The sequence below is a fragment of the Oenanthe melanoleuca genome, chromosome 1A (genome assembly GCF_029582105.1).
Source record: "Oenanthe melanoleuca isolate GR-GAL-2019-014 chromosome 1A, OMel1.0, whole genome shotgun sequence".
Classification (NCBI taxonomy): domain Eukaryota; kingdom Metazoa; phylum Chordata; class Aves; order Passeriformes; family Muscicapidae; genus Oenanthe; species Oenanthe melanoleuca.
In genome coordinates, this window is record NC_079334.1 from 27363840 (window position 1) to 27390848 (window position 27009).

The window sequence follows — 27009 nt, forward strand, 5'->3', positions numbered from 1 at the left end:
GAAGACGTGTGTGGGCATCAGCCTCTTGAAACATTCTTCTTCAGTCCAGTAGGGAAAATTTGCTTTAAGGATATTTTTTTAAGTATAACTTGCATATTGTCCAAGTTTTCTGTAAGCCTTCCTACATTTTATGTCAGTCAATTAAACTTCATTTTCTGATTGAATAATTTTTGCTCACTTTTTGTTGTTTATTTTTGTTTTCAGGCTTCCTTAAGCCAGACTCAATATCGACAGAATGAAAAAATTTAAGAGAAGACTTTCCTTAACCTTGCGAGGAAGCCAGACCATCGATGAATCGCTGTCTGAGCTGGCAGAACAAATGACAATTGAAGAAAACAGCAGCAAAGATAATGGTAAGCATATCTTTCACTTTGTAGAAAATGTAAGAATTTTGTCAGCTCTTATTCAAATGAGCATTGCTGGGTTTTTGCAGTTGCAGGGACTTTCTTACTAACATTTTTGTTTTAATTTATCTTAAATTGTACTACCCTAGTCCCTTCAATAGGTTGATATGTTAATACATATTGGTTTGGTTTGCTTTGGTATTGAACTGTTATACAACTGTTTATCAAAAGTTGCCTAAATTTATAATTTTATGTCGTGTGCAGCAAGGCATATGGGTGCTCTTGCAATATATAAACCCATTGTATGGATTGAGTGGGTCTCACATCAGCTTCATATGGCTTCAAATTCAGTCTGTTCTCAAAATCGTTATTTAGTAACATGATTGACTAATTGCTTAAGCATTCCATATAAAACTGTTTACCTTACGTTGGTGATTGCAATGCAGTAGTCTAAATTCTATCATCTCTTCATGTCTCTCAGTAGTACTTCTCTTCACCAATATGAAGGTGACTAAAAACATTCAGGATAACCAGCTTGTGTCTGTATTCTTACATAAGTCTTTGGCTGATCCCATAAATGTGCCAGCTGCTGTAAAGTCCACATTAGTGATGATGCTTTTGGATGCAATCTGCAGTGATAATGACTGGAAGAGGTTTTGTTGCTTGTTCTGTTTCCTGGGCTGCAGCATTTAAGTCATATTTCATCTTCAATGCTGATTAGTGTTATTTTTGGCTTTGCTGATATATAAGACTTTTTCATATATCAAGAGATCTGAATCCTCTTTTTCTCCCAGTTCCCAACAATAAAACATTCTGAATCCTCCCAATGAAAAGTTACTGGGCCAGGAAATTTGAGCAGAGGTAGAGACAATGGAATTTGCCCTGCAAATTTTTAAAACTCCATTCAAGATACATTGAATACCAAGATTTTGGAAGCAGAATTTACCTTTGGCAAAACAAAGCTAGTAATGTTTTTGTTTGTTCCTTTAATTCCTAGTAAATTCATTGCTGTTGTCCTGTTTGTACTATGGGCCATGACCAGTATTTTGGGAGACAAGGTTTATTACAACTTCTTATGTGTTGATACAACAGGTGTACTCCAGAGCAACAACTGCAGTTTTTTAGCACTGATACATATTAAGTCCTTTCTGAGACACTTAGTTGTCCCACATGATTGTACTTGTATTGCCTTTGTTACTGATGCATATTTTTTCAGACCTGTATATACTTCTGCAAGATTGATTTCATTATGTAAATAAGTGCAAAGAATCTTACTTTCACACTGAGAAATGAACATGAAAAGGTTGTTACCAGAATCAATGAGTGTACTAAACAGGATTGCTGAATTAATTAATGAAAACTGAATCCAGGAATAAAAAGACTTTACCTTAAACTGGACCATGTCCTGGGTGTCAGCTCGAGGGACAGAGAACACATTAATTTGTTTATAGAAGCATGAGCTTATGCCACCTTAAACCATCTATAAAACCATTTGTAGCTTGTAATATTTATCTGAGAATAATCCCAAACAGTAATACTTAGATGTCTGCGTGCTTGTCGCCAAAACTGTGACGAGCTTGTCAGTAGATATTTAAAGTGTTAAAATAAGTGAAAAATTCAGTTCAATAAAATGTTCCTAATTGCAAATTAATTACCTAGCTCTTAGTGCTCTTTTTATTTTGCGTTCCATGGTAATTCATTGGCCAAAGGGAATCTTATGTATTAAAATTGTGATAATAATATATGCTATGCTTATACATGCAGAACACTGTTGATGCCTTAGTACAGTTTACTTGGATGCACTCAAGGTATTGTCAGTCCTCCTGAAAGAAGACAGAGAATATAAACTGTACTTTGCTGTGCCTAACCTTTAACTCATCATTTCATGCCATTAAAAGAAGTGTTACTGACACTTGCTGCCTTTTTCAGATTCTTCCAGAATGCAGTATTTGTGCTTTGATCTTGCAGAGGTGAACAGGATACTACATTGTGGATTTTTGTTTTCCTTTGTTTTTCCTTTCCAACTCTACTTTTCTTAGAAAGTGGCGTTGGAAAATGCTTGCTGCTCTAGCTAGTCTTGCTTTTCTAAAGGATGCTCTGGCTTTCCCACAGATGAAGTTATTTTGGAAAGAGTATTTTTCAGACAGGCTGCAGGGATTGGGCTGTGGGCAACAACAACTGTTGGAAAATCAGCCAAGAAATTATTTTTCTCTTTTGGTGAAAGACCAGTTTGGTAAAGAATATCGCCTGGAAAACATCCTTTAGTGGGCATTTTAAAAAATTGCTTACAAAGGAGTGCTTAAATGAGAAAGGTTTACCTTACAAAATCACAGTGCTAAAAATCCTCCACTAACTGTAAATACACAGCTGAGACACATGAGAGCTTGTAGTCTCTTGAAGAGTATTTTATAAAGTGATACTCGCATTAAGATCTTGAAAGTGCATCCTTTTCTGCGATGGTACTGATCTCAGGAGGCAGGAGTAACTGTCTCCTTAGTTCTGCTTTTAAGAGTAAACAGCTCCTTTACCCTGTGGAACAGAGAAACAAATGTGCCCAGTTAACAGGCTTTGAATCTGTTCCTAAAGACACTTAAAAAGCACTGTCTAGTAATTCAAAGGCATGCCAATATATTAATCTACAGAGAATTAAAGTCAGGGATACAAATAATCTTCAGAAAGTGGTTCTTCATATGTGCTTTATTTTCAAGCATTACATCATGAACTTGAGAAACAAGAGTTGAAGGGCGTTGAAACTGTGGTTCTCAGGTCAGAAGGCAAGACTAGATCCTGAATGCTGAAGGGCTTTACAGCAGAATTTAATTCCATTGTTATTGTCCAGTTATTTTGTTTTAACTTTTTCTTTCTAGCAAATCGCTCATCTTGTCTCCTGTCATTCCATGCTGATGGCTGTGTTCACAGTGATGGCTGAGGGTTATAATTTTATGCATGCTAGTTTTTTTCTTTCCTCGGAAACAGCTGTGTTACTGGGTTATAGAGATTGTAGGGACTGTGTCCACAGAAAGCCACATCTGTACTGACCTAGAATCCAGACTCACCTCCATCTAATTTATATCCTGTGAAAGACTTATATATATATATATATATATAAAATAGATATGTATATCCTGTAAAAATCTTTTTTATAAGTTGCAGTTCAATACTGCCATTCCAGATGTAGATGTAGATCACTTGTGCATAATACTAGTGACCTTGCCTTATGCTCACCTTTTGGCAATAACCTGTGTTGTTCAGCCCCCTGCCAAATGTTTCTTCTCCCACAACAATTGCCTGTGATTTCAAGTTAACTGCAGCTCTCATCCAGAGGCCCACCTTGCCATTAGCTCCAGCTTTGAGTGGGTTGTTTCAAGATTCAAAGAACAGTACTCCTAATGTAGAACAAATTGTCCCATTTGTAGTTCACGGACATAAAAATAGATCCATAACTTTTGATTTCTTTGCAGTGCATTGTTACCACTGAATCAGCTACCCTTTTGTATGCAGTCTCATTTAATACACAGCCTCCTTCATCGTGTGATGTCAGTACAATCTCAGTATGCATCACTCATCCATGAGCAGCAAAATGGGATTAGCAGGGATCAACCCATATTGTTCAATGCAGTAGCACAGAGCTGTTGCACTGAATATAGAATAACCATTGGGTTTGGGTTTTTTGGAACACCATCAAATTATTTAGTGACCAAAAACCTATATATAATTAAATCTTTCTTACAAATTATGTTCATCATAATTGACTTCTGGGTGAGGAAGCACTGCCAAATCAGGTCATAAACCATAAAAATAGAGGGACCAGTGAAATACCTAATGATATATCTGAAGCCTTATGAACTGTGGACCGTGTGAAGTAAACCTTGCCTAGTCTTTTATCCAAGGACAAAAGCTTTTCATGGTCTCTGATGTTTCAACATATAAAACCAATTAGATGGATTTGTTGTTTATTTTTAATTTGTCATACTATTAGTGTGCTGGCTTGCTTTTTAAATTCTAGATTTTACCTTAACATTTGTATTTAGATTAATATTAAAAATACTAAATGGTAATATGTAGGAGTGGACAGCTAAATTTGCCCCTGAAATTTTTCTTTGGCAATGACATACTCCTAGCCAAATTTCATTAGTAACATCCAAATCATGCATATTTAAAGCCTAATTAAGTGTAAAATTTATGCAAATACTTCAAATACATATGATCTCTAATGAAAGCAAAAGATGTGGCTGTATTGTCTAATACTGTGATATGCATTATCACAAACTCCAGGCATGCTTTTAAGAATAATTTCAAGATGCATTCCAAAATACATCCACAGCTTTTGCATTGATTTATAAGTAACTTGGAAAGCATTCTATTTTGTTATTTTTTTGGTACAGATAAATACACGTGTGCATAATAAACCAAAAAAGGTGACATTCTGATAGAAATGAATGGCTACATGAATTTGTAAAATAATGCTTATCTCCATTTGGTCTCTTTTAGCTCAGTGATGTGATCATAGGATCCAGTCTCATGAACACTTGCATAATTTTTTTGTAATTTTACAGGTGTGAGTAATAATGGAAGGATCAGCTACGGTAAAGTGCGTAAGTGTTTTTTAGGTTTAAGGCATTAATGACTAGTTAATACTCTGATAAGAGGGATGAATGTTTATAAAAATTAACACATTGGGATACTGTCTCTGAACATCCAAATGCCTTTGTAGTTTTAATCATTTCATGTCATCTTCAACAGAGCTGAGAAATTCCCATTCCATCTGCTATGTATAATTCCTTGAGTGTGGAAGGAAAACAGTGTGTTGCAACATATTTTCAAGACAGTGTTCTTGAATTGAAAATATGAGCACAGAAATGCTTACTGATAATAAATTGGTAAAATTTCTCTGCTGATGTTGGAGGAAAATACCAGTATGAAGATGTGGGCGGGTAGGGGGAGAAGAAATCCCCAGAATTGCTACAGCTCATTCTAGAGCTACAGATTACTGTGAGTAATTGGTAGTTGTCACAGCTAAACACTGATCTTGTACTGTCCCTTACGCTCTATTGGTAATGTTTTTATTATAGTCTATATGTACCGTTCTGTGCTGTGGACTGCATCCATTTTTGTTATTACTGTTCAGTATGGTTTCTCCATCCCACGTTCGCTGCACAACATAGTGTTCTTTCTTCCCTTCTGTTTTAATTTGCTTCTCCCCACAAAACCTAGAGGCTCTGTTCATATGTGAAAGTGCTTATAAAGCGAAGTGAGCATGAAAATTCACTGCTTGAAAGCATGCTGCAGAGACCTGTAGTCTTGGAGGGCTGTGTGGGGGCTTTGTCCACTCATAAGTGTTTTCTTTAGAAGTAGAATACAAGTTTGGCAACAAGGAAATGTTGAGATGCAGTGGTGAACTCTGTAAATACAGCAGATTTCTGTTAGCGTAGGCTCTGATGAATATGAGAATGCTGAGATTTTTTTTCTCAAATGGTATTCAGGTGTACTTGTTAAATAAGAAAAGTAAAACAGACATAACTAGCCAACTTTCAGTTTCTGAAAGTAGGGCAAAAAGGAGCAGCCAGATCCTCTGTTCTCTGATTTGGTTGGCAGTGTGGTCTCACAGATGTTTGCATTGGGAGCTGTGTGTGTGAATGCAAGGATGGAGGCCAGGAATGCTTGTATCTTGGCTGTGGTATTGACTTGCGTTGAATTCAATTGTAGCTGAAATATTTTTCTGAAGGATTTGGTGTAGTGTGATGCCTTTTGCAGTTACGGTTTTAAACTGGTGGTGTGTTATGCTTATATAATTTGAGGTACAGAACTACCTTGCCTGTGTTCCAGTACAGGTTCTGATGACCAGAAGTATTATCTGAGTATTATCTTCTAAGCAGTATGAAATACATAAATCTTAAAAGTGGGGTTTAGATTTTGCATGTATTTCACTTGGTTGTGATCTTTATTGTTTTGATACCCAGACTGAAGGCAAAACCTCACTCCGTATGAAGTCAACTTTGAAAGGCTTTTTATAGTGTTTTAGATGTCATAGATGTCTTGATCTCATTCTTTGCCTTGTTTATTTGTTTTTGTGCATTGTTTTTGCAGTTCAAACAGACAGAAAAATTTCTGTCCTTTCTGTCCTAAATTAAAAAAAAAGGTTTATAGGATGTTACAGTGCAATTTTAATAATTGAGGTACTTCATTTCTCAGAGGAAGTTGACAACCGTGTTTCTTCTTCAGGGTTATATTAGCATATTTTTTCAAATGTTCTATCAATATTTTTTGCCTTGTGTTGTGCAGGTGAAGAACATTTGCTCTGGAATAACTACTGTACTCAAATGGATTAATTTGAGCAGTGGGAGTAATGCCTTAAAGTTTTGCCAAGTTCTCAAAATTGTAGTATTCAATAATTTGAAGATTTAATCTTAATGTTTATTAAAAATACTGGTAATTTAAATGGTATTGAGTGGTTGCTCTGTTTTTAGAGTGACTTAATGTTTTCCTGGGTATCACATAACAGAATCCAAGGAAACAACTCCATAAAATAATCTATACATACACAGTATTTTGTAGTGCTCTTCATCCAGCTCCTGGGAAGTACATATATAGCAAGTGTTTTGCTACTTTGGATTATTTAAATGTATCTTCTATGGAAGCTGTCACCTGCAATCAACTAATTTTACTGAGTGGGTCTGACTGCCTTATAGCATGTAATTAAATATTATACAGTGCAGCATGCCAATTCTATAATATCAGAAATTCACCTGCTTACATTCTAGATTTTCTGAAGAAATAAAGGGCTTTTTGACAACAGCTTCTTCAGCAGTTTGTTTAAAACATTTTATATTTCAAGTCAAAAAAAATCAGGTTTTGTTATGTAAAAACTGAATAATCATTAGCGGAGCCTAACATTCAGATCAGGTAAATGAATGTGTAGCAGATGACGCTGAAATATGAGTAAGTTATATGACAGTGGCACTTGAGAAGCCTGCATAAATAGTTTTAAAAGGTTGTGATAATGCATTGCAAGCTTCATGAATACAAAGCTGTTCAGAGAATGAATATTTAATATCAAAAGTGTAGATTTTTTATATTTTTCCATTCTCTAGCAAATTGGAAATCATAAAAAAAAAATCTTGGAAGTTTTCTGGAACAAGGATGAGGTCAAGGTGGTGGAAAAGAAACTGCACTGAGTCCTGTCCTATAAAATCCAGTAGTGGATTCTCAACACATTTAGTGAGACTTTGTTACGCTTGAGCCAGTCCAAAGTCAAGTTGCAGCTAAAAGTGTCAAGTGAGGTTCTGCCTCCATCCTTCCAGCAGCAGCTGTGCTCTGTATACCCCATAGTGATCTAGTTAAAAAACTTAATCAAAATTATATTTCTTTTTTGTTGGGGGCTGGGGGAAAGAACCTTGAGCCACATTTTTGGTAGAAGCAGTGAAATGTGGCAGGCACAATGATTCTTACTTAGAATATGTAACATGTGTGGTTTCGGTCCCCATTCTACACCAAAATCACAAATGCTAAGTCTCCAGTATGTCTTACTTTGATTAGAAAATCTCCGTGTATGTATTTCAACTTTTTATTTATATGAATTTAAAATACATATTTATATGGTTTACATGTCCAGAATGGATAGCAGTTGTGGAATAAAGGATTTTTTTTCAGATATACTCAGCTCTGTCAGAGATATTTAAGGGAAGATGTCACCTTGTGTGACTGGTGATCTACTTCTTCATTAAAGCTAGTTGAAGAAAATACCACTGTAAAATTTAGGCAGTGAAATCTGAAAAGCAGCTTGGTCTCTTTGTCACATAATAGAGATACTCATGGGACATAAAGAAAGAAAGAGATAGTTGAGTATGTGATAATATATATTCATAAAAAGTGTTTTAAAATGCATTTACATTCCCAATGAAAATACTTTCTTTCTTTAATCCACCAGCTGACTGACATGTGACAGTATGTCAGTTGCTGAGGCTTTACAAAGAAATGCCAAGCAATTCTGCAGGCTCTCTGGAGCTCAGCTTAAGTAAATCCAGTTAAGTAAATTCAGCACAGGAAAGAAAGTGGTAGTGTGGGTCTTTGTTATCATAGATGGATGAGGAGAAGATAAATTGTGTATTAATTGAAAAATTGCTTAACTCAGGAGCAATTTCAAGTCAAGGTTTGTGGTTAGTTTAAATTGCAATTAGGAAGAAGAGGAGGCATCTTTATACAATTGTTTGGTTCAGTTAATTCCTTGGACAGGTTTCTTAGTTATGTACACTGCTGTTCTACTTGACTCTGATAGTTTTCATAATTATGAAATAAAAAAAATAATTTCCACTTATGTTCAAATATATATTTATGCCACTTCACAACTCAAATTAATTTTTATTCTGGTTTTGTATGTTTGCTAGCATTGGCATTACTTCAAACTTAGCAAAGCCGTGGTACCTTGCTGGGTACAATGTTTTCTTAAAATAATGTGTGTGTATTCCTAAATATTTCATGATCTAGCAACTCTTAAACCTTTATTAAGCCAGGCTGATTATATTTTTAACAGTCTTTTTTTTTGAATGGTACTGTTGTATTTATTTTGGGTTATGCCAATATTAATGGAAGTTTGAATGACAGAATGTGAGAAGTACAAGAAAATGATCCAAATTATATAAAGGGTTAGCTCAGCACTCACCAAACTTTGACATGGAGTAATAAACAGTGCACAGTCACTGCACTGCTCAGTGCATTGCTCAATTTTAAACCTTGCTGAAGATGCGCACTTAAGCAAGGTAGCATGGACGTGGCATTTTAAAAAAAGGAGTGTGCGTTTTTATAGATAAAAAACTAATGTGCATATCTAGGTACACTGTTTTTTAAAGGCTGTCTATTGCAAAAAGTGTTCAGGGACAATGAAAAGAAGACTCTGTGATCATCCTGTACATCAGTATAATACTTATAAATATTCTCATTAAGAGTGCTTTTTAAGTTTTTTCACACTTTAAGACTAGATTTCCATGATAGTTTATTAGGCTGCCTAAGAAATGAGATTTGAAGTGGTATTCCCTGAAAGATGGGTCCAAGATTGCATGATGTTGTAGCCAAAATATGAAGAGAGTATAATGGCAACTGATGAAATACAATTTAAAAAGAACCACTGAGAAGTCTCTGTTTCAGCTTTTTTTCCATATCAGGTTGTTTTAGCAGTTTGGAGTTAAAGGTTATAGAATAGGGTAAGGAAAGAGAACTGGAGATAAATGGTCGATTATACCCTTTATTGGAATGGTTGTGCCAGTGACAGCCAGCACAAGTGAAGTGCCCAGGTGCTGCAGAAGTATTGTTCTGTAAGGACAGCTAGAATTCTGCATATCTGTGCTGAATGACATTTGAGGACAAGTCCAAGATTAGAGCCCGAAGTACAGCATAATTTCCCCAGTGTGCTGTATCCGTTTCTAGCTCAGAGACTACTGAACTAGGCAAGTCTCTGTGTGGTTAGTAACCCTGAGCAGGTTGCTTGTTCAGTCTCCCCTTGAGTCTTGCAAGTTTGGTTAGTTTTAGCATCCTGTGGTGGGGGTTTGCACAGAAGAATCATTTTGTGTGCAGTATGCAACCTGCCATGGCTGGCTTTTTCACTTTTGTGCTGAAGAAGGTGGTGGATGCAGCAGATTACCAGGTGCCCTGCTCAGCCCTCCTCTGTGTCTGTGGGTTATATCATACTTCTGCTGTTGTAATCTAGCTGAGAGAGGAAGACCAGATTTGTGCATGATCTCAAAATGCAGTAGATCCACACACTTGGAATTTTTTAGTGTCTTTTTACTCACCTTTTAATTTCCATCATTCATTTTGCCTGTAGCTGAATATTAAACTAACAGCAGCATGTGGTTACTAAGTTTGATTTACCAAGTATAGTTACACTAAAGTAAGGGATGTTTTTGAGTTTTATATAGGGGAAACATTTTTTTAAAGATAAACCTAAATAAAATTTCCAGAAGACATTTTTATAGGCATAAGTAGTAAAGGCATGTAACTTTTACAGTTTAGATGCCTTTTATTCAAGGCAGTTTACGAAACTCTCACCTTATAGCTACAGTGTTGTGCTTTAAATATAGTGATTCAATGTTTTAATAATTCTGGAAAAAATGAAGTGAATTAAATAAAATTATAACTTCAAATGGAGTACTTGTGGGACCTTGGAGAGAGAGAGAGTTGTAGTTTTTTTCAAAATTACTTTATTTTACTCCTGTATCTCATAAATGCATGAAAACTGTAATAAACAGTCTTGTAAATTAATTTCCAGCAAGAGTTTGCTTGATCATATTCAATATTTGTTCCAGCTCTTGGCTGTCACTTTTGCAGGGAGGAGGTAACATAATGAAGAATTCATGCAACCGTTTCTTTAGAAGCTCTTAGCATACAGCAATGCGCACTGAAAATTATTTATAACAAATAACAAATATACTTTCCAAAACATAAGCCTCTGTGTTATGTCATCATATGCCATACAATCCCTCCTTTTTGTAAATTGACATGTATCAGGATTTTAAACCCATTTATAAACAAGTAGTATTAATACTTGTCTTAGTCAAAAATGCAGTGTCATGTGAGTAACCTTCACTTCATTGTCTGCCAGCAGTTGAGCCTGTCCTACTACATGACCTGAATTATTGTTGCAAAATTTTATAATGGGCTCCACAATTTAGTACAGTACTTAGGACAGTAAAGGAGGTAATAGTTGCCTATGATGGCAAAAGTTATTTCCTATATAATTGGATCTCATAATATCAACCATTTCTCTTTCTTTTTTATAAATTTACTTACTAATGCAATCTGTATTTATCCTTATATTTGAGCTGAATTTTGCTTATGTTAAGATATTTTAAGAATTTTGTTTTAAACTGTGATGCATCCAAATTTCATGGCACCAAGAGGAAAACAGATTTTTTAATAATGATCTCTGTGTATCCCACTGTCATGTTAGTAATGAACATAAAGCTCAATCTCTAAATAGACATTCAGTGTATTCATAAATTTTCTTACATACTGCATGGTTCATGGAGGTAGATTGCTTTTAGCATGTGTAGGCAAAGGCCATAACATACAGGGTATTATTCATTTGTTCACCACTGCATGTAAACTCAGTGTGAGGTTTTTAGGCTGGAAACTTAATCACATTCAAATCAAATTAGCAAGAAAGTTGGAAAGCAAAAAGCAGATGTTAACTTATCAAAAGCAGCAGTTGTGCTGAATGTGAACCTGTGTCCTGTCACATGGAAGCAGTAATAGGTTCTGTTAAAAATTGATGAGGAGTTTGCTGCCTGCTGCCCTAGGGTAAATCTGCTGTTAAAGGCATGTAACAAGAACTTGGTACCACTCTTAAGTCAGAAGGGTGATGCAGACTATTGGAACAGAGATATGCAGAGGTTTGAAGACCCTAGTAATACTTTACAAGCATGCACACAGATGTATGGTGTATTTTTCCTCATGGTCACCCACTCCAACACTGTGTTTATGAAGGATGCTAATGAAAGGATGCAGGCAGATTTGTAACAGTGCTGACATGTCCTTTCTGTTTTCGGCTTGCAGCATGGATTTTTTTTTTTTCCCAGGGATTTTCTTTTTTTCCCTGCAGCAGCTGAGTTAATGTTTTTTGGTTTTTTGTCTCACTGTGTTATTCATGTTTATATGCAAAAATTCCTTGCGTAATTATTTTTTAAGGTCATTGACCTGTCCTTGGGTAATTCTGTCTGTGTACTTCTGTCTCTGCTTCAAACTAATCATAATAATGTATCTAGAAGGTTTTTATATATGTGGGGAGGGAGGGTGTTCCCTTCAGGATCCTGTTTTCCTTAGGTTATTAGGCATTTGTTGCTGTTCCTTTCCTTTACCGTTGAAATTCTGCTTTCCATAAAATATGGAAATATTTTATATATAATAGTTCTCCTAGCTATATTATTCTTACTCCCTTTTCTGGAAGGGAAAGCAAGATTTTGGGATCCCTGCATGTGGATATATGAGGTGGAGTGATGATAGCATTCCTGGTATTTCAGACTGCTCCCTGTCCCAGGAGGCATGAGTGGCTCCAGTGGGTGCTGCTCTCCATTCAGTAGCACTCACACTGTGGTTGTTCAGTGCACGCCTGCTGCCTTTTCTGTCTTCTGGCTAATACCAAACATGAATTTGTAATGTTAATAAGAATCAAATAATGGGAAAATAAAACTACTTGGATCTCGGCTGTTCTTTAGGCATAGCTTCTGTTCCTTTTCCTAGTATAGGGAGAGTGCTTGCATGTAGCTGCCAGATGACACTGATCTCATTTTCTGAAGTGAGAGCTTCTCTTCTTTATTTTCTTGTATGAATGACTTCATTGGTGGTTCTGCTAAGTCCACTGTTATGACAGTCAATGCAGGTGGACCTCTGTTCTGCTTCTTATGGGGGTAGAAAAACCTCATGTTTTCAGAGTTAGCCTGCTTCTGGGGTCATGTCTATCCGTAAGGGCTAGTCCATGTGTGAGGAGTCAGGTTGCTGAGGGAACATGAATACCCAAATTCTTCTCACACTTGTGAAAGAGATTTAAAAATTTCTAACATTTCATTCTTTTAGAAAGTGCTTATCAATGATAGTAACTTTTTTTAAAAAAATCTCTGTGAGCCATCTGAAACACAATCCAGTCGAAAGCCAACATAAAAAATTTAATTTTTCTGATACTGTGTAAGTTAATAGCTTTAATTATGGCATGACAGCTCTTGGAGATATAGACAAGTATGGTTACTTCTAAAGATCTCCAATGGCAAGGCTTTGGTATTAGTGACCCACAAGAATTTTGAGGGGGAGAATATTTTTGAAGGCTTGTAGTTGGATTTTCTCATCACAGTTGACCTAACAGCTCTCCTCTTTAAAAGTAACGATGAAACATTGTGCAGTAAGAATGAAGGAAATTATTCTTCTGGTTTTATTGATGTTCTAAGAGTATAAATTCAGGGTAGTTACTTGTCCAGCAGCAGAGTGACAGGATTTAGTAAAATTAAATTTGAGTGATACTTGATGCCATGTTTTGTTCTTGTTTGTTAATAGAGAAATGGCCGTAGTATGGTGGTCTGCTGTTAGCATGAAAGATAATTTTACCAGACTGGTGATTTCCTGTTTACTAACTCTTTTTTTTCTTTCTTTTTTTTTTCTTCTGGCATGTTCCTGACAATCCTCCTTGCTTGTGGCAATGAATATTTTGATCCTTGTGAACTGTAGAGCCTATTGTGAAGAATGGCAGGCCTCCAACGTCTCACAGCATGCACTCATTCCTCCACCAGTACACAGGATCTTTCAAGAAGCCCCCTTTACGGAGACCACACAGCGTCATAGGGGGCAGCCTCGGCTCTTTCATGGCAATGCCCAGAAATGGGAGCAGATTAGGTAATGTCCTACATGGTTTGTTGAAATTAATTCTTCTGTGAAAAATAATGTTAGTATTGATTTGTAGCAAGAGGTACAGATAGTCTAATGCTTTAATAAATCTCTGAGTGTGCAGTAGTTTTTTTTGAAGTTTGAGAAACTTGTTTTTAAGGCACTGAATGTCTCCAGATTTTCAGGAAGAAAGCAATTAGAAGAACACAGTGAATTTTATGAATTTTTTACAAGTTTAAAATTTACAAAAGTAATAAAATACTCTTTCTTAATACTTTGCAAGGAGCAAGAAGTAGAATGCATGTAATACAAGAAAACAGGATAATCATATGTGGAATTTTAAAAGAACTGATGTATTACTTATTATTATAGAGAAAAAGTTTTTTTCAGTGGCAAATTAAGGCCACTCAGTTATAATTATCATTTTGTTGTGGTCCTGAGATATATTTGTGCTTCTGTGAAGCAAATAAGTTACGAAATATTTTTTCTTCTTCAAGTAATTTGTCATGTTGCTGCCTCCAGTCACCATTACTGTTTTATCCTGCTTTTATGTTATTTTAAATTATGCTTAATTAATTGATACTAGAAAATGAGAGCAAGCCACAGCTTAATTAGAATTTTATTATTTTTTAATCTCCTGCCCTCCTTTTAGAAATGTGATAAACTGATCTCTAAGATTAAGCTATGAATCTTCAAGATAGTAGTCAAACCACTTATATCCTCCTCTGGGGTAATACCACTCAGTATGTTCAAAAACATGCCTTTTAACTGCTTGAGTTACCATTCCAACTGATAAAAATATGTGCATCCTTTTGAATTTACTCTAGCAGCTGTTGCTATCACACAAGAAAAGAGATTTTAGTGTGCACAGTTTGACTACTATATCAATTTCTGATTTCATTTAAGTCCTGTACACGGTATTTGCTTTTTCATTTTTGCCAAGCCAAGCTTTAGTTAAGTTGCCAAGAATCTAACAGGTAGAGAGAGTTTAAAATAAAAAATAATTGTGTAGTTAGAGAAATCTGTGTTTATCTGAATATGTAGTCTTTATGGATTATTTGTCAAACTAGATATATGTAAACTAAGTACAGGAGAAGCAAAGATGTTTTTGAGTGCAGAGGTGCCTGTACTTTCTTACTTGTGTGTTGCCTTTAACAACAATTTGTAATTTTTTTAAAGTAGTGTATAGATGTACTTACAGGTGTATCATGGAATCACAGAATGGTTTGGGTTGGAAGGGACCTCAAAGATCATCTAGTTCCAACCTCTGCCATAGGCAGAGACACCTTCCACCAGGCCTGGTTGCTCTGTATGTCTGTGTTAAACACCTCTTTTTGCTTTGGATATGATAATGCCTTTTTTTAAATTCCTTATTTGATGGAAATGCAAGCTACTTGTGCATGTTATATAGAGGTAAAAAAACAGGGAGTACAAGTATCTGCAATCATAATTCCTCTTTCTGCTCCTTTTTCACATCTTTCTTTCTTTTGTTCCTGCCATATGAGAATGGTGATTACTCATCAGGAAGCTGAGATTTTCCCTGTTGGGATAATGACATCAGAAACAAAATAGTCAAATATGCTGCACTGCATGAGACTTTCCTTTGCTTTCTTCATCGACCCTCTTTTCTTTACAGTTTTCCTCTATTTCATAGGTAGAAAAGTGGTATCAGAAAGATATCCTTGAAATACTGCAAAATCATGGCAGATAAAGGATGGTTTTTTCGTTAAAGAAAACCAGATTAAATTGAGACCTGCCACAAGTGTATCTTCATGCTACCTGTGTTTGAATGAGGCTATTGCTATAAAAATTGATAGAGAAGCCCTGGAGGGTTTTGGAGTTTTATTTGTTTTTTGAGCATTGAACTTGAGTTTCTGCAGTTGTGATAATGTGTAAAATCCCAAAATATTTTAAAATAATTTCTAGTTGGAAATTCTCTGTTAGCTTTGTTTTGTAAAATGCTATGTAATGGAAAAGTTTTTGAGCCATGCCTATTAAAAAATTTTTTTAGCAATTTTTAAATTTAGTATTCAGTTACCAGGATGACTTTAAATAACAGAGCTGATTCCCAGACCAGATTGTGAAACTACTGAATGAGGGTTTAGCTGATATATTTTTATTTTTTTTTTAGTTCACTTGTATCTATATAGCTTCTACAGTCTTGTACCTCTGGAAACATTTAGCTGCTGCAGTCCATTATGAAGCCAGAGCTAATAAACCTTTTTTGGACCTGACCCGGCTGAATGCAGAACAAATCAGATTGACCTTGTTCCATATTTATATTAATTTCACCTCTGGGGAGGCTCCTGGAACGTGCAGAGCTAACTGAAACTGGCCCTGCTGGTGAACTGCAGTAACAACCAGGAGAGAATTAATCCTTGCTTTTGCCAGTTGTATTAATACAGTTATGGAGAAGTTTTGTTTCATTGTCATGAATATTATTTGAAAAGAATGATGTTTCCATACAGCTTTCATAGTTCAGTAATGGTAATGGCCAAGGAAGTTTCTCACTATGGCCCTCCTCAATTTGAATTATATGATCACTGAAATCAATCGTACAATGTAGCCACTTCACAGGAAAGTAAGCTTTGCAAGTCACATGATTTTTTTTTTTTTAATGTAATAATTTGAAATAAGGTGGAAAGACCATGAATTCTGACTCAGTGCTAATTAGTGATTTTGATTATGGCTCACTTGGAGGAGTTCTCATTTGCTGCACCATAGGTTCTCTGTATTAATTTCTTCTGTGGTGCATTCCTCACAGCTGAAATGAGAACAGCCTTTTCCTTTAAATGTACTTCTGTAGTTTCCCTGTTATACTGTAGCCATCTAATCTAGCTTTTCATTACATGGCCATTCTGCATATTTAATAAGACATGTAGAGTACATTAAAATAAATATCTAGGTAAGAGAGTAGATTGGTGTTGCAGTGAAAGCAATTCAATACATTATTGAATGATTGAAACCTCTGAAGACTATGTAAGTAAGCTTTAATGCAGGTAAACTTGTCTATAGAAAGGCTTAGAGAAATTTGGGAAATATTTGCATGGTTTTCATCACTGCTTATTTAAACATCATTGTGCACCTGTGTAAAAATGATTAAAATGATTAATGCCTTAGTCTGGGGTATAGCCATTAATATAATGAACATAAGGCTCTACTAATGCCTTTTTAATGAATCAAATAAAGGGATGCATTTATATCAGATGATAACACAGACAAGTTATTTTTAAAAAGCTTAAAATTATATCTGTTTAGAAAATAATTAAAACATCTGCAAACCCTTGTAGATAGAAGCAGTTGGGTATTTACCCATTGGAAATGCATGTGCTTAATGATACATTTTTGGTTGCCCCAGCCAGTATCCTGCATAAACCCTCTTGGTTCTGTGTATGTGGCTTATCCAGACTTACCAGAATTAATCATATCACAGTGGTATTCAAATTATCATCTTATATAAGTCTGAAAGTTCATTTTTAGACTTGAGTGGTACAGACCCTCTTTGTCTTCCCATTCCTGATTTATAAAGAACACAATCTCCTTGCAGCTACATTATCTGTCCCAAATGTATGTGTGTTATTAGTTCTTGAGATAGTGCTTAGTTATGTGTTTTTACATAGGTGATCCTCTTAGTAGAAAAACTATCTTTGTCAACTAGGGTGCTCTATGTTGTTCTGAGCACTGCATTCCAATTGTCTTTTTTAACTAGTAATTTCAGAATACAAATGCTTTTGTGAATTAAATGTGAAAAATATGACAGTATCATTCCCATAATTACTTTATTTAAAATATGAGTCTCTCTAAAAAAGAAATTATATAATTTCACCACTGTTTAAAATGCAGTACTGCTTTAATTTTGTTGGTTTTTATTTTGTGAGATTGCTGAGATAACTGTTCCTTGCCTAGCTTCCATAAAGAAACTAGGCTTTGGGTCCCAATCAATGGGCTTGTTCTAACATGGAGATAAATAGATTTGGGAACAATTGTCAGTAGCTGTTACACTTCATTTTCCTAACAGAATCTCAGGAGCTGTAATTGCAAAATTGGATTACATGACCTTTCAGAAAAGTATTTTAGAACAGAGTTTTCATTAAAGAACCCATATGCTGAGTATATTATTATACCAGATATAACAGCTTTGCTGCAAGTGGTGTTTTCAATAATGCTTTTATATTACTAAAATTAATTTTCTGCAGTTTGTTAGAGATTTTTTAAAAGATAACTGTCAAGTCCCTACAGAGAATAAGACATTTCTTAGAGAGTTAGCAAAGGAGAGTCACATTTTTTCTGCTTGGCTTCAAAACGAAGGCTGATCTTTAGGAACTGCTATCCGAAAACCTTTTCCTGTGGTTCAAATTGCCATGTCTTTAGAAGCACTGATGAGTATTTAGCTTGTTTGAAATCAGAAGATTGCTTATGATATAAGGAGTGCAGGATTTTTTTTTTTTTTAATTTAATCCAAATCTGAGCATGAATTCTGATTCAGTGTGGATTTTTAGTAGAAATCCAATATAAATCCGCATGACTGCTGGAAAACTTGGGTTTGTGTATGAGCTGCATGCTTTGTTTGTGTTTAATTACAGTATTTTGAGTTAAAATATGTGTTGCTAGTAGCTTAGAAATTAATCTTTCTTTTTATATCCATTCTGTTTTCCATAAAAGGAATTTGTTTGTACTGAGGACGAATTTGTTCCTTTGAAGTGTGCATGATTCTATGTGAGCCAAGCTAGAAAAATATTTTAGAAGATGTGCAGATAACAAACATTGCCCTAATGGCTTTCTTTTTCCCTAGAAGATCCAATTTTCTTGCTTGTTGATGGTGGTGAAAACTTGCAGTTTCTCTTTTGGTTTTTGGGTGCTTTTTTAAGTTGCTGTAATGCTTTGCAAATGTTAAATACTTCCAAGTGTGTTGGTGGTGAGGTTGAATTGGTCTCTGTGTGTTTCGCTAATATTAGCATGTTTTAGGGATAGAGTTCTGGGATTTTTGGTTGCTCCTCAGGTTCTCTTACACGTAGAGGATAATGATTACTAGCAAGAATCAGGAGACAGTGGGGAAACTGGTGTCTTTTAAAGCACCTACTTTATATGTATAGCTGTTGAATTTCTGGAGTAATTTTGGAGTTCACGTATTTCGAAGTTGATCATGAAGCATTACTCATCGTGAATTGCTTGTATGACCAATTTCCCACATGTTCTTTTGCAAATCATTTGGCTCTTTATGCTATAATGGCACTGCTTGGATCTTCTTTTGTTCCACTACAGTGTTTGTCTCCAAAGTCTGAAAAGTTCTTTGGTGCTTAAAAGCAATACTATATGCATATGTATGTGTATATATAATATACATAAGCTTTTATGTGCATGAATCTTACGGATTGTTTAAAAATTAACTGTTTCAGTTGACATGAAGATCCTGCATCACATAACTCAAGCAGTTAGGTAAATTCCTCCATAAGGTCACAACTTTCACTTAATGGCTCTTCTGCTGAATGCACTTTTTGTGTTGTGTGCCTTGATTTAGATGGTTATAATACATCCCCTGACTTCATACATGGATGCTGGGGGATTTTATATTTGAAGATTTTATATTTTTCATTTCTGAAAACACTACTATACTTCTTCATATGACTTTTAAGCTTTCTGAAGATACTTTCTGATTACCAGCATTAGTAGTCTGATTTGAAAATATGAATGATTCTCAGGAACGTTGTATATCCAAGAGCAGCTAAAAGAGAAGTGGTACAGAGAGATTGTAGGAACTGAAGTTGGGAGAGGGATTTGGCTTTCGGAAATTACTATTGGGATTGGAATGTCTGTCTTTCGTTTTGGAAAACTGAGTTCTGCTTCAGTTCAAATTAAGTTTGCATAGAATGCTTATAAAGTAATCCTGTTCATTTTGTTGTTATTACTGAGCTATAAAAAGTATGTATCAAGACTGCCATGGCTCTGATGAGTCTTTGACTCCGCTGTGTAACTCAGTGCACAGTAATGATTCAGTTCTTTTCCATCTGTATGAAAGAGCTGTTGATGCATTGCTGTTTAACTCTTTTCAATTCTTTGGATTATTTTTAAGATATTGTTCATGAAAATTTGAAAATGGGATCGGATGGGGAAAGTGACCAAGCTTCTGGAACGTCATCTGATGAAGTTCAGTCTCCCACAGGAGTTTGTCTCAGAAACCGGATACACAGACGAATCTCAATGGAGGTAATTCACTTCTCATATAAGGATCATTTAAATTGTCAAGAGAGTTGAGGGTTGCTTTAATTGTTTGTTGTAACTGGTTGTCTTCTCAATTAACTGTAACCAACCATTCTGCCATATATTTCATTCAGAGAGCATTATTTTAATGCTATTTGAACTTGTCTTCATTTGTCACACAGAATGATGGTTACCTTGCACTGTTTATCAGCTGTTAATTTTGAAAATCTAAATATGTTTTGAAACTTGAATTTTTGGGAGGAATTTCTTAAGTGGAGCATTTGAATAGATTTCTGTTGCATTGTGTGCAAGCCACTGAATGTATACAACATGGTTTAGACATTTTTTACTTAACACTGTTTTCTAATCTCTACAAAACTAATGCTACAGCAGCAGCAATGGTCCTGACTGCTTCAGCCTTTTCCTCTCTTCCTGTTTTTTTTCATGAACGGAACTTTACAGGATGATAAACAAAAGGAGGAAAAGTACCTTATGAATAACTGTGCACATAATTTCCTTTATTTATGAGTCTCATTATGAATACTAGCCACCCTTGTGCTTGCTTTGTTGTCATTTCCCTTGGTGAACTAAAACAGAACACTTCCCTTTTTCTAGAGTACATAAAAGGTACAGTTACAATGTCTTTGTTACAGCAGCATGTAGAATTTTGTAGTTGATGCTTTATGGTATACATAACAATAAGCATAGCTGCAGGATTTTGAATCTTCATTCAATGCCTCATATCAAATACTGGATTAGGAAACTGGTTTGGATAAATTACAGTAGGGTGTACATGCCAAATTTTTTTTTATTTGTGAGGCATTCTGTTATGCTTGGAATTCCAAGACTCCAAGTGTATAGTGCAGATACAATTTCAAAAATGTGTGAATTAGCTGTATTAATTATTTAGTTTCTTGCACCTGGGAGGTTTTGTATTCAAATTCCTAAATTTCTTTGTTATTTGATCTAAGAGCTTTGTTCTCCTGGCTCTGCTTGCTGAAGTTTACTTGGGAGAACAAAGGTGGGTTTATTGGTTTATGCAGGATACTTAAATTAGGGAAAAAAGTCATTGTGAAAACCTGCTTATCAGAATGTATGCTGGAGAAACTAAAAGTCAAGGAAATTATTTAAGAGGATTATTTCCTTTTTGTTCATTGTCTGTTTCTTCTCCATTTTGAAATGCATATTTAGAACAGGAAAGAATCAAAGAAATTAATGATTCATAATGAAATTAACAAACTGAAATGGAAATCTATCAAGTCTTCCAGAGAGGGCTAAGAACCATTGAAGGATTCTCTTTTGTATTGGAATTCAAGAACTCCAAAAGAAATTACTAAAGAACTCAGGAATAGTAAAGGTCAGGAAATTCCTGTGTAATTTTTCAGAAAGTTTTGGGGTTTTTTTCCAAATAAAAGCATCTTTTCATTTGCGTCTTTAATTTTAAAACAATTCTAATATTGCTGTTTAAGAGGCTTTGGGAAGCTTTTAGGTTTTGTTTATGCAATGCTAATTTTCTCACTTTCCTCCAGATTCCAAATGCTTGCTTCTGACTGTTGGAACTAGCATTGCTTCTTCATTGATTTGCTCAGTCAATGAGAAAACAAATGGTTTTTTGGCATCTATTCATGTATATTCTGTGAGAATCATAATGTTTCTCTCAAATCACCATAGTATTGGTACAGTGACTTTTCGTGTAAGATTCCATGCTGATGTGTGCAGGCAGTCTCAGTTCTGAATTTTGAGAATGAGTTTTTGGTGGACTTAAGTTTGCTTTTTACAAGTACTTTGTAGCAGATTAGGTTAGACTTGTACCTGTTAGTGTATTCCAGAGGGAGGAAAATACAGCAATTGCACAGATTTGGTTCAAATACCTTTCTAATGATAATCTTTTCAGTCAACTTTCTCATTTCCTAAGTGGGAAGGCTTTAAGTGATTACATTGTCTGCATGTTTTTTCCTTCTTCTGTTTATCCCATGGGTCATTTTTTGTCAGTTTTGACAGATGGCTAGAAATCTGAGATTCTAATTCTCTATTAATTTCTGCGAAAAAAGCTCTGCATAGGGAGACAATTGCTAATATATTCACTGCTAGTTAAAAACCACAATATCCACCTATGAGTTGAGTTGCAAGATATAAGTCCACAGAAGACCCAGTTTTACTCATTTTGCTCTTTGTGGAATGGGATCACTTGCTTCCTTGACCTTTGAGGGAACCAAAGCAACTCTTTCCTCTTGCAAAGAGTTATGCCTGTATGCCTTGTGGGATTTGTGCCATGGAGCTGGCTGATTCAATAGTAGCAGTGTGAAGAGAAAGAAACAATCTGTGTTGTGAAGTAAGTTTCTATTATTTCAGTTTTATTTTGATGGCTGGTGGGGATCTATTGTTTCTAGACACTGGGTAGCCTGAGGACATATTCCCTTTATAGCCATTTAGGATGAGTTATAGCTGTGTGCTGTACATCACCAGTTGGTGTAAATTAGTACATGTGTAACAGAATGCTTTTGCTGTAGTCTGCTGAAGTCATTAGCCTCAGCTGAAATCCATTGTAGAATGTGTTTGATTAAACTTACACAATTGGATAACGTGATAAAGCAATATTCCTTGTTCCTCCTCACTAAGAGCAATGTGCCTGTCACTCTGTGGCTGTGTCCTTTCTTGTGTTTAGTTTGACCAGTATTATTAGCTGTATTTATAGTGGTTTTGTACAGAGTTTCTTGGTTATTATGTTTGGTTCTTTCTGCTGAATTGACAGAAGTCCTAATTCATTTTGAAGGTAGCTGATCAGGTAAAGTTGAAACCTTGACACGGTCCTTTTTACTTATAGGAATTTTGTATATATAACCAAATTTTTTATGCTGAGCTTGAACTTCCTCTAAAATTTTGAAAATTAGCAACCCAAACAGGTTTTATTAAATGCTTGCTAAAAAAATGCATACTGTATTCAAAGTGCTAATTAGCAAAAAAAAAGTTTTTAAATTAAAAAATTGCTATTCCTGACATATTTTGTCCATTAGAATACACATTTTAATTTTTAGTGCCCATCCCCACTGCAGTTAAATAATGAATAGCTACAAATAAAAAGCTGTCAAAGAGAAGACATATTCTCTGCTGCAGAATATGTAAAAGATTCTGTTGGGAAATAAAACTTGATCTTTCTAAAATTTTCATATACAGAAATACAAAATAGTGGAGATAGAAATGAAAAATGTATTTGTTATAGCGGAATCTCCATAGCAATAGAAAGCTGAAATTTCATAACCTTAAATTATCCTGCTTTAGATAGAAAATCATCATACTGAAACATAACCTAAATATGAAACATTTTAAATATGAAGTGGTGATAGTGCAGTGATAAAGAATCCTGCTCTGCAGTGGAAAGTCTGCTGGGGTGGACACTTTCCATGCACAGTAGCAGCCATGGAAATACCAGCTTTCATTCTGTGATATCCACCCCCCACCCCCATTCCCCCATCAGTTATAATTTAGGCCAGCATGACAGGGAGATGATAATGTGGTTGCTTCTGAATTTGACAACGCTGCAGTTGTGGTTCGAGATTGAGGGTTTTTTAATGATTGTTCCTTGTTATCATGTGCTTAGAAGACAAAGAGAAAATACCAGTCTCATTGTGTTGCCTAGATAGAGTTTATTCTGCCTGTAATCCACAGGCTACAAATCATCAGTAAAACAGTTGCTTTTGCTTTTTCTTTCTCCTTCCTTCCACTTGTTCAGACAGAAACCATGCTGGCAGTAGGTGTGGGCATCTATTGTGTGAAGAGCTTGGCTTCAAACAGCTGTTAGGTTTTAATTAAAATGTCTTCTTCTCATGCTAATATTAATGATTATTTACTAAATCAGTAAAATTGTTTATCACAGAAAACAGATGGATGGAATAATTTTTTCAAGTGGATGGAATAATTTTTCAGCAATACAGCTTAAGAATGTCTGCACATATATCTCTATTTTAAGTGCAGGTGCTTTTGTCATGCAATGAGAAACACCTCCAGATCATGGAACTATAGCTTAAAGCATTTTTAGTTTGATTTTGCTGGAAAAGTAGTAAAGCATTACTGTAAATAAAGAAGTAATGCATTAATATAAATTCATGTTACAAGCTGTAAGTGTTCACTGGAGGCCCTGTGCCCGTGCATTGAATAGTGAGTGCATCATTAAGAGCTGTGGTGGATAAAAAATAAGGAGAAACATTCTGTGCAAATTGAAACATCTGTTTCCCTTTCCCAGAAGTCCAGGGTCTGTTAGCTGTCTTAGCATGTGAACTGGCAGAGGGCCATAACCCACTGTTCACCAGCCTGTTTCCCAGATATTTTATCCTGAGAAACAGTTCTTATCCATCTGACTGTCACATTAGTGACAGAAGTGTGCTCCAGATCAAACTGCTCCTACCACACTGCTATAGGGTATGATTCTCCCCTGGGAGGATTAGCTGCAGGGTTAGATGCAGATGAACAGAAGAAAATACAAAGGCTGTGAATTGATGCTGCGGGCATGTGTGTGTTGTGATGGTCACCTTCCAAAAGTAAGAATGAAGATGAGAAATAAGTTTTTTGTGAGCTTCACTCTTCACCAGAGTGTAACTGCTTATGGGGTCTTGACACAGAGCCTGAGTAACTCAACATACTGTTGGTCCACCTGGGCAAGTGTACCTTCTTCTAAGAAAAATACACAAAATTAATGATGTTTCAGCTGATAAAAGTGTTAAGAATTTGTTCATAGGCCTCAGATTAGATTGTGGTTCATAGGTCCCCATTCTCATATGCAAACTCTCACTTCTGTTATTGATTAAATGCTTGAACAGCAGACTAGATGCAGTACTGATCCAGGCTTTTGGTCAGGAGCAGTACAGTATTTTCTTCTGCCCTTAGTGTTGGAAGCAGGAAGCCATTTTATCCAAGATAGCCTGAGTATTCAGCCCTAGGTATCTTGCCATCCAGGAGGCTTCCTTGTATACCAAGCAGGCATTACTATGTGGAGTCTTCTCTGAGCAAGGTTTCTTCCTTCCCCCTTCCTTCTGTGCATGGCAGCTACAGAACTTTCTGCCATATTTACTGAGTTTTGTCTAATTTGCTTCTCTTTGACTCCTGAGAAGTAACAGCTTTTTTTCTGATTGTCATTTCTGTGAATCTAAGCACATGATCACCTATCAGGAGTTTCAGTACTGGACAGACAAAAAATTGAAGCTTAATATAATCAAGACTTCTTTTGATTTTCAGTGGTCACTGTACTATCTGCATTCAGTCATGCTTGTCTCATTTTTCTCAGCTTTTTTCAAGGTTACACTAGAAAATGTGTTACCATTTTTATAAACTCCCACTTTGTCATTTCCATGACCCTTGGTGATTTCAAAAGCCCACTTCTAAAAACCCAAGTGCACGTTCTAAATTACTAGTATGGTTTTGATTAAGCTGATGGACCTTTTGTTGATCTATTTGATTGGCAGACTCATTTCTTCTGCAGAACACTGACGCTGGAACAAGAAAAAGAATTTCAGCTTAGATAACAGATGAATTGAACGTGCCTTTTACTAGATTTTTAAAGGGTAACTGCCTTTGTTATTGGCAGTTAACACTTCTTTTGCCCTTCTATTGTGAACCTTTGTCATTCTGTTGCTAAATTTCTTGCATTCCACTTGTAGATTCTCCTTTAGAAAAGTTACTGCATTTGGCAAAGTTCTTTCTTAAGGATGGAATAGATGCTTTTTTGGTTTTGTGTCTTGATGACCTGGATTTGCTTTAAGTTCCATTTAGGAGTAGTTCAGTCATCTATAAAACACTTCTCTCATAATCACAGAAACGAATCTGATGAGAAGTCAGTAGTGGGTTGCAGTTTCATAACCTCCAGCCACACTTTTGTCAGGTTTCCCATTTTCATATTAAGAAGTTAGGGGTTTTTGTAATTAGCCACTTTTTTCAAGGGACTTAGCTTTTGGTACTTCAGGCATTGTTAGCATTAGTAATTAATATTATATGAACTGTTTTAAAGGTCCAAGTTTGTGTGTCTACAGTGGTATGTTCTGTTTCTCTTTTTCCTTCCTCTTGGCCTCGTTTTTCTTACAAGCTGATAACCTACACTATCTCTTTTCTTTCGGGATAGTTTCTCTTGCTACTATGTTACAGAAACTGATGAAAACGTACAGAAATCCATGTTTAAAAATCAGAAAGGTGTAGTAGTAAGTGAGGCAGAGCTTGCTTTTTTAGCTTCTGTTCCTGCCCAGCACCTACTGTTGAGCCAAACAGCCACAGACCCTGAATTTCAGCAGGGTTTATATTGAGGCTGATGCTACAGAGTGATATCTTGATAGCTAATGATTTAGCAGGCAAACAAAATCAGACATGATATCTTTATGGTTGTTATTATTTGTCATGTTCTTCCTCATATGTTCTAAGTTCACTTCCTGAAAAGCTTTCTGAAGCAATAAAATAATAACAAAACAAAAACCAAACGAAAACAAAAAAACCCAGAGGAAAAAGCCAACCAAAAAAAAAAAAACCAGAAGAATTTTGAAGTGTTTCTGGTATAATCTGTCACAAATTCCCTGTGTATTTATGTACTTGCTGAAAGGAAAGTTAGTATCTCACATTTGATTTTCATTTCTCCTTTCTCATATTTTTCAAAACTGATTTTATGACACATGTGTTTGGTTTGGTTTCATTGGTTGTGAATAGAAGCTCCTGGAATGCAGCTTGTGAACATTGTGTTTGTGCTGAACAGTTCAAACCTTTCTCTTTAAAAATATTGGGAGAGATTAAGTAAATAAAATAACAGCCTGTGGGGTTGTTGTTTTTTTTTAATGTGTGAAAGAGCAGGTTTTTTTCAGCTAGTTGGTAGCCCAAGCAGCATATCCATGAAATGAAAATTCTCATTAGAAGTATTTTGAAAAAGTGTTCAGAATTCTTGTTTTTTGGCCTGTAATTCTAATTTTGTGCCTTTAAAAATATTAATTGTTGCAAATACTACTGAAAAGATGCTTAGCACATTTCCTAAGGTTTTCATGGTGCTAAAGTAAATAAAAACAGAGATATCTGCTTGCAATGCTGGTTTCTATGCTTTTAATTTTTATATTTTTTATATTTATTTCACATTTTTGAG

General features: G+C 35.5%; 1 protein-coding gene across 2 annotated transcripts in view; it reads left to right on the top strand.

Moving 5' to 3' along the window:
• Positions 1-204: 204 nt before the first annotated feature.
• Positions 205-27009, top strand: part of CDK17 (cyclin dependent kinase 17) — a 53434-nt gene continuing 26629 nt past the window's right edge. Inside the window, exons 1-4 of one of the 2 annotated variants that reach the window (XM_056482516.1) lie at positions 205-353; positions 4901-4939; positions 13551-13715; positions 19777-19910. In XM_056482516.1, the coding sequence (XP_056338491.1) occupies positions 236-353; positions 4901-4939; positions 13551-13715; positions 19777-19910 (456 nt within the window). In that variant the 5' untranslated portion in view covers positions 205-235. The remainder of the gene's footprint in view (positions 354-4900; positions 4940-13550; positions 13716-19776; positions 19911-27009) is intronic. The other variant, XM_056482517.1, reaches the window with a different exon arrangement.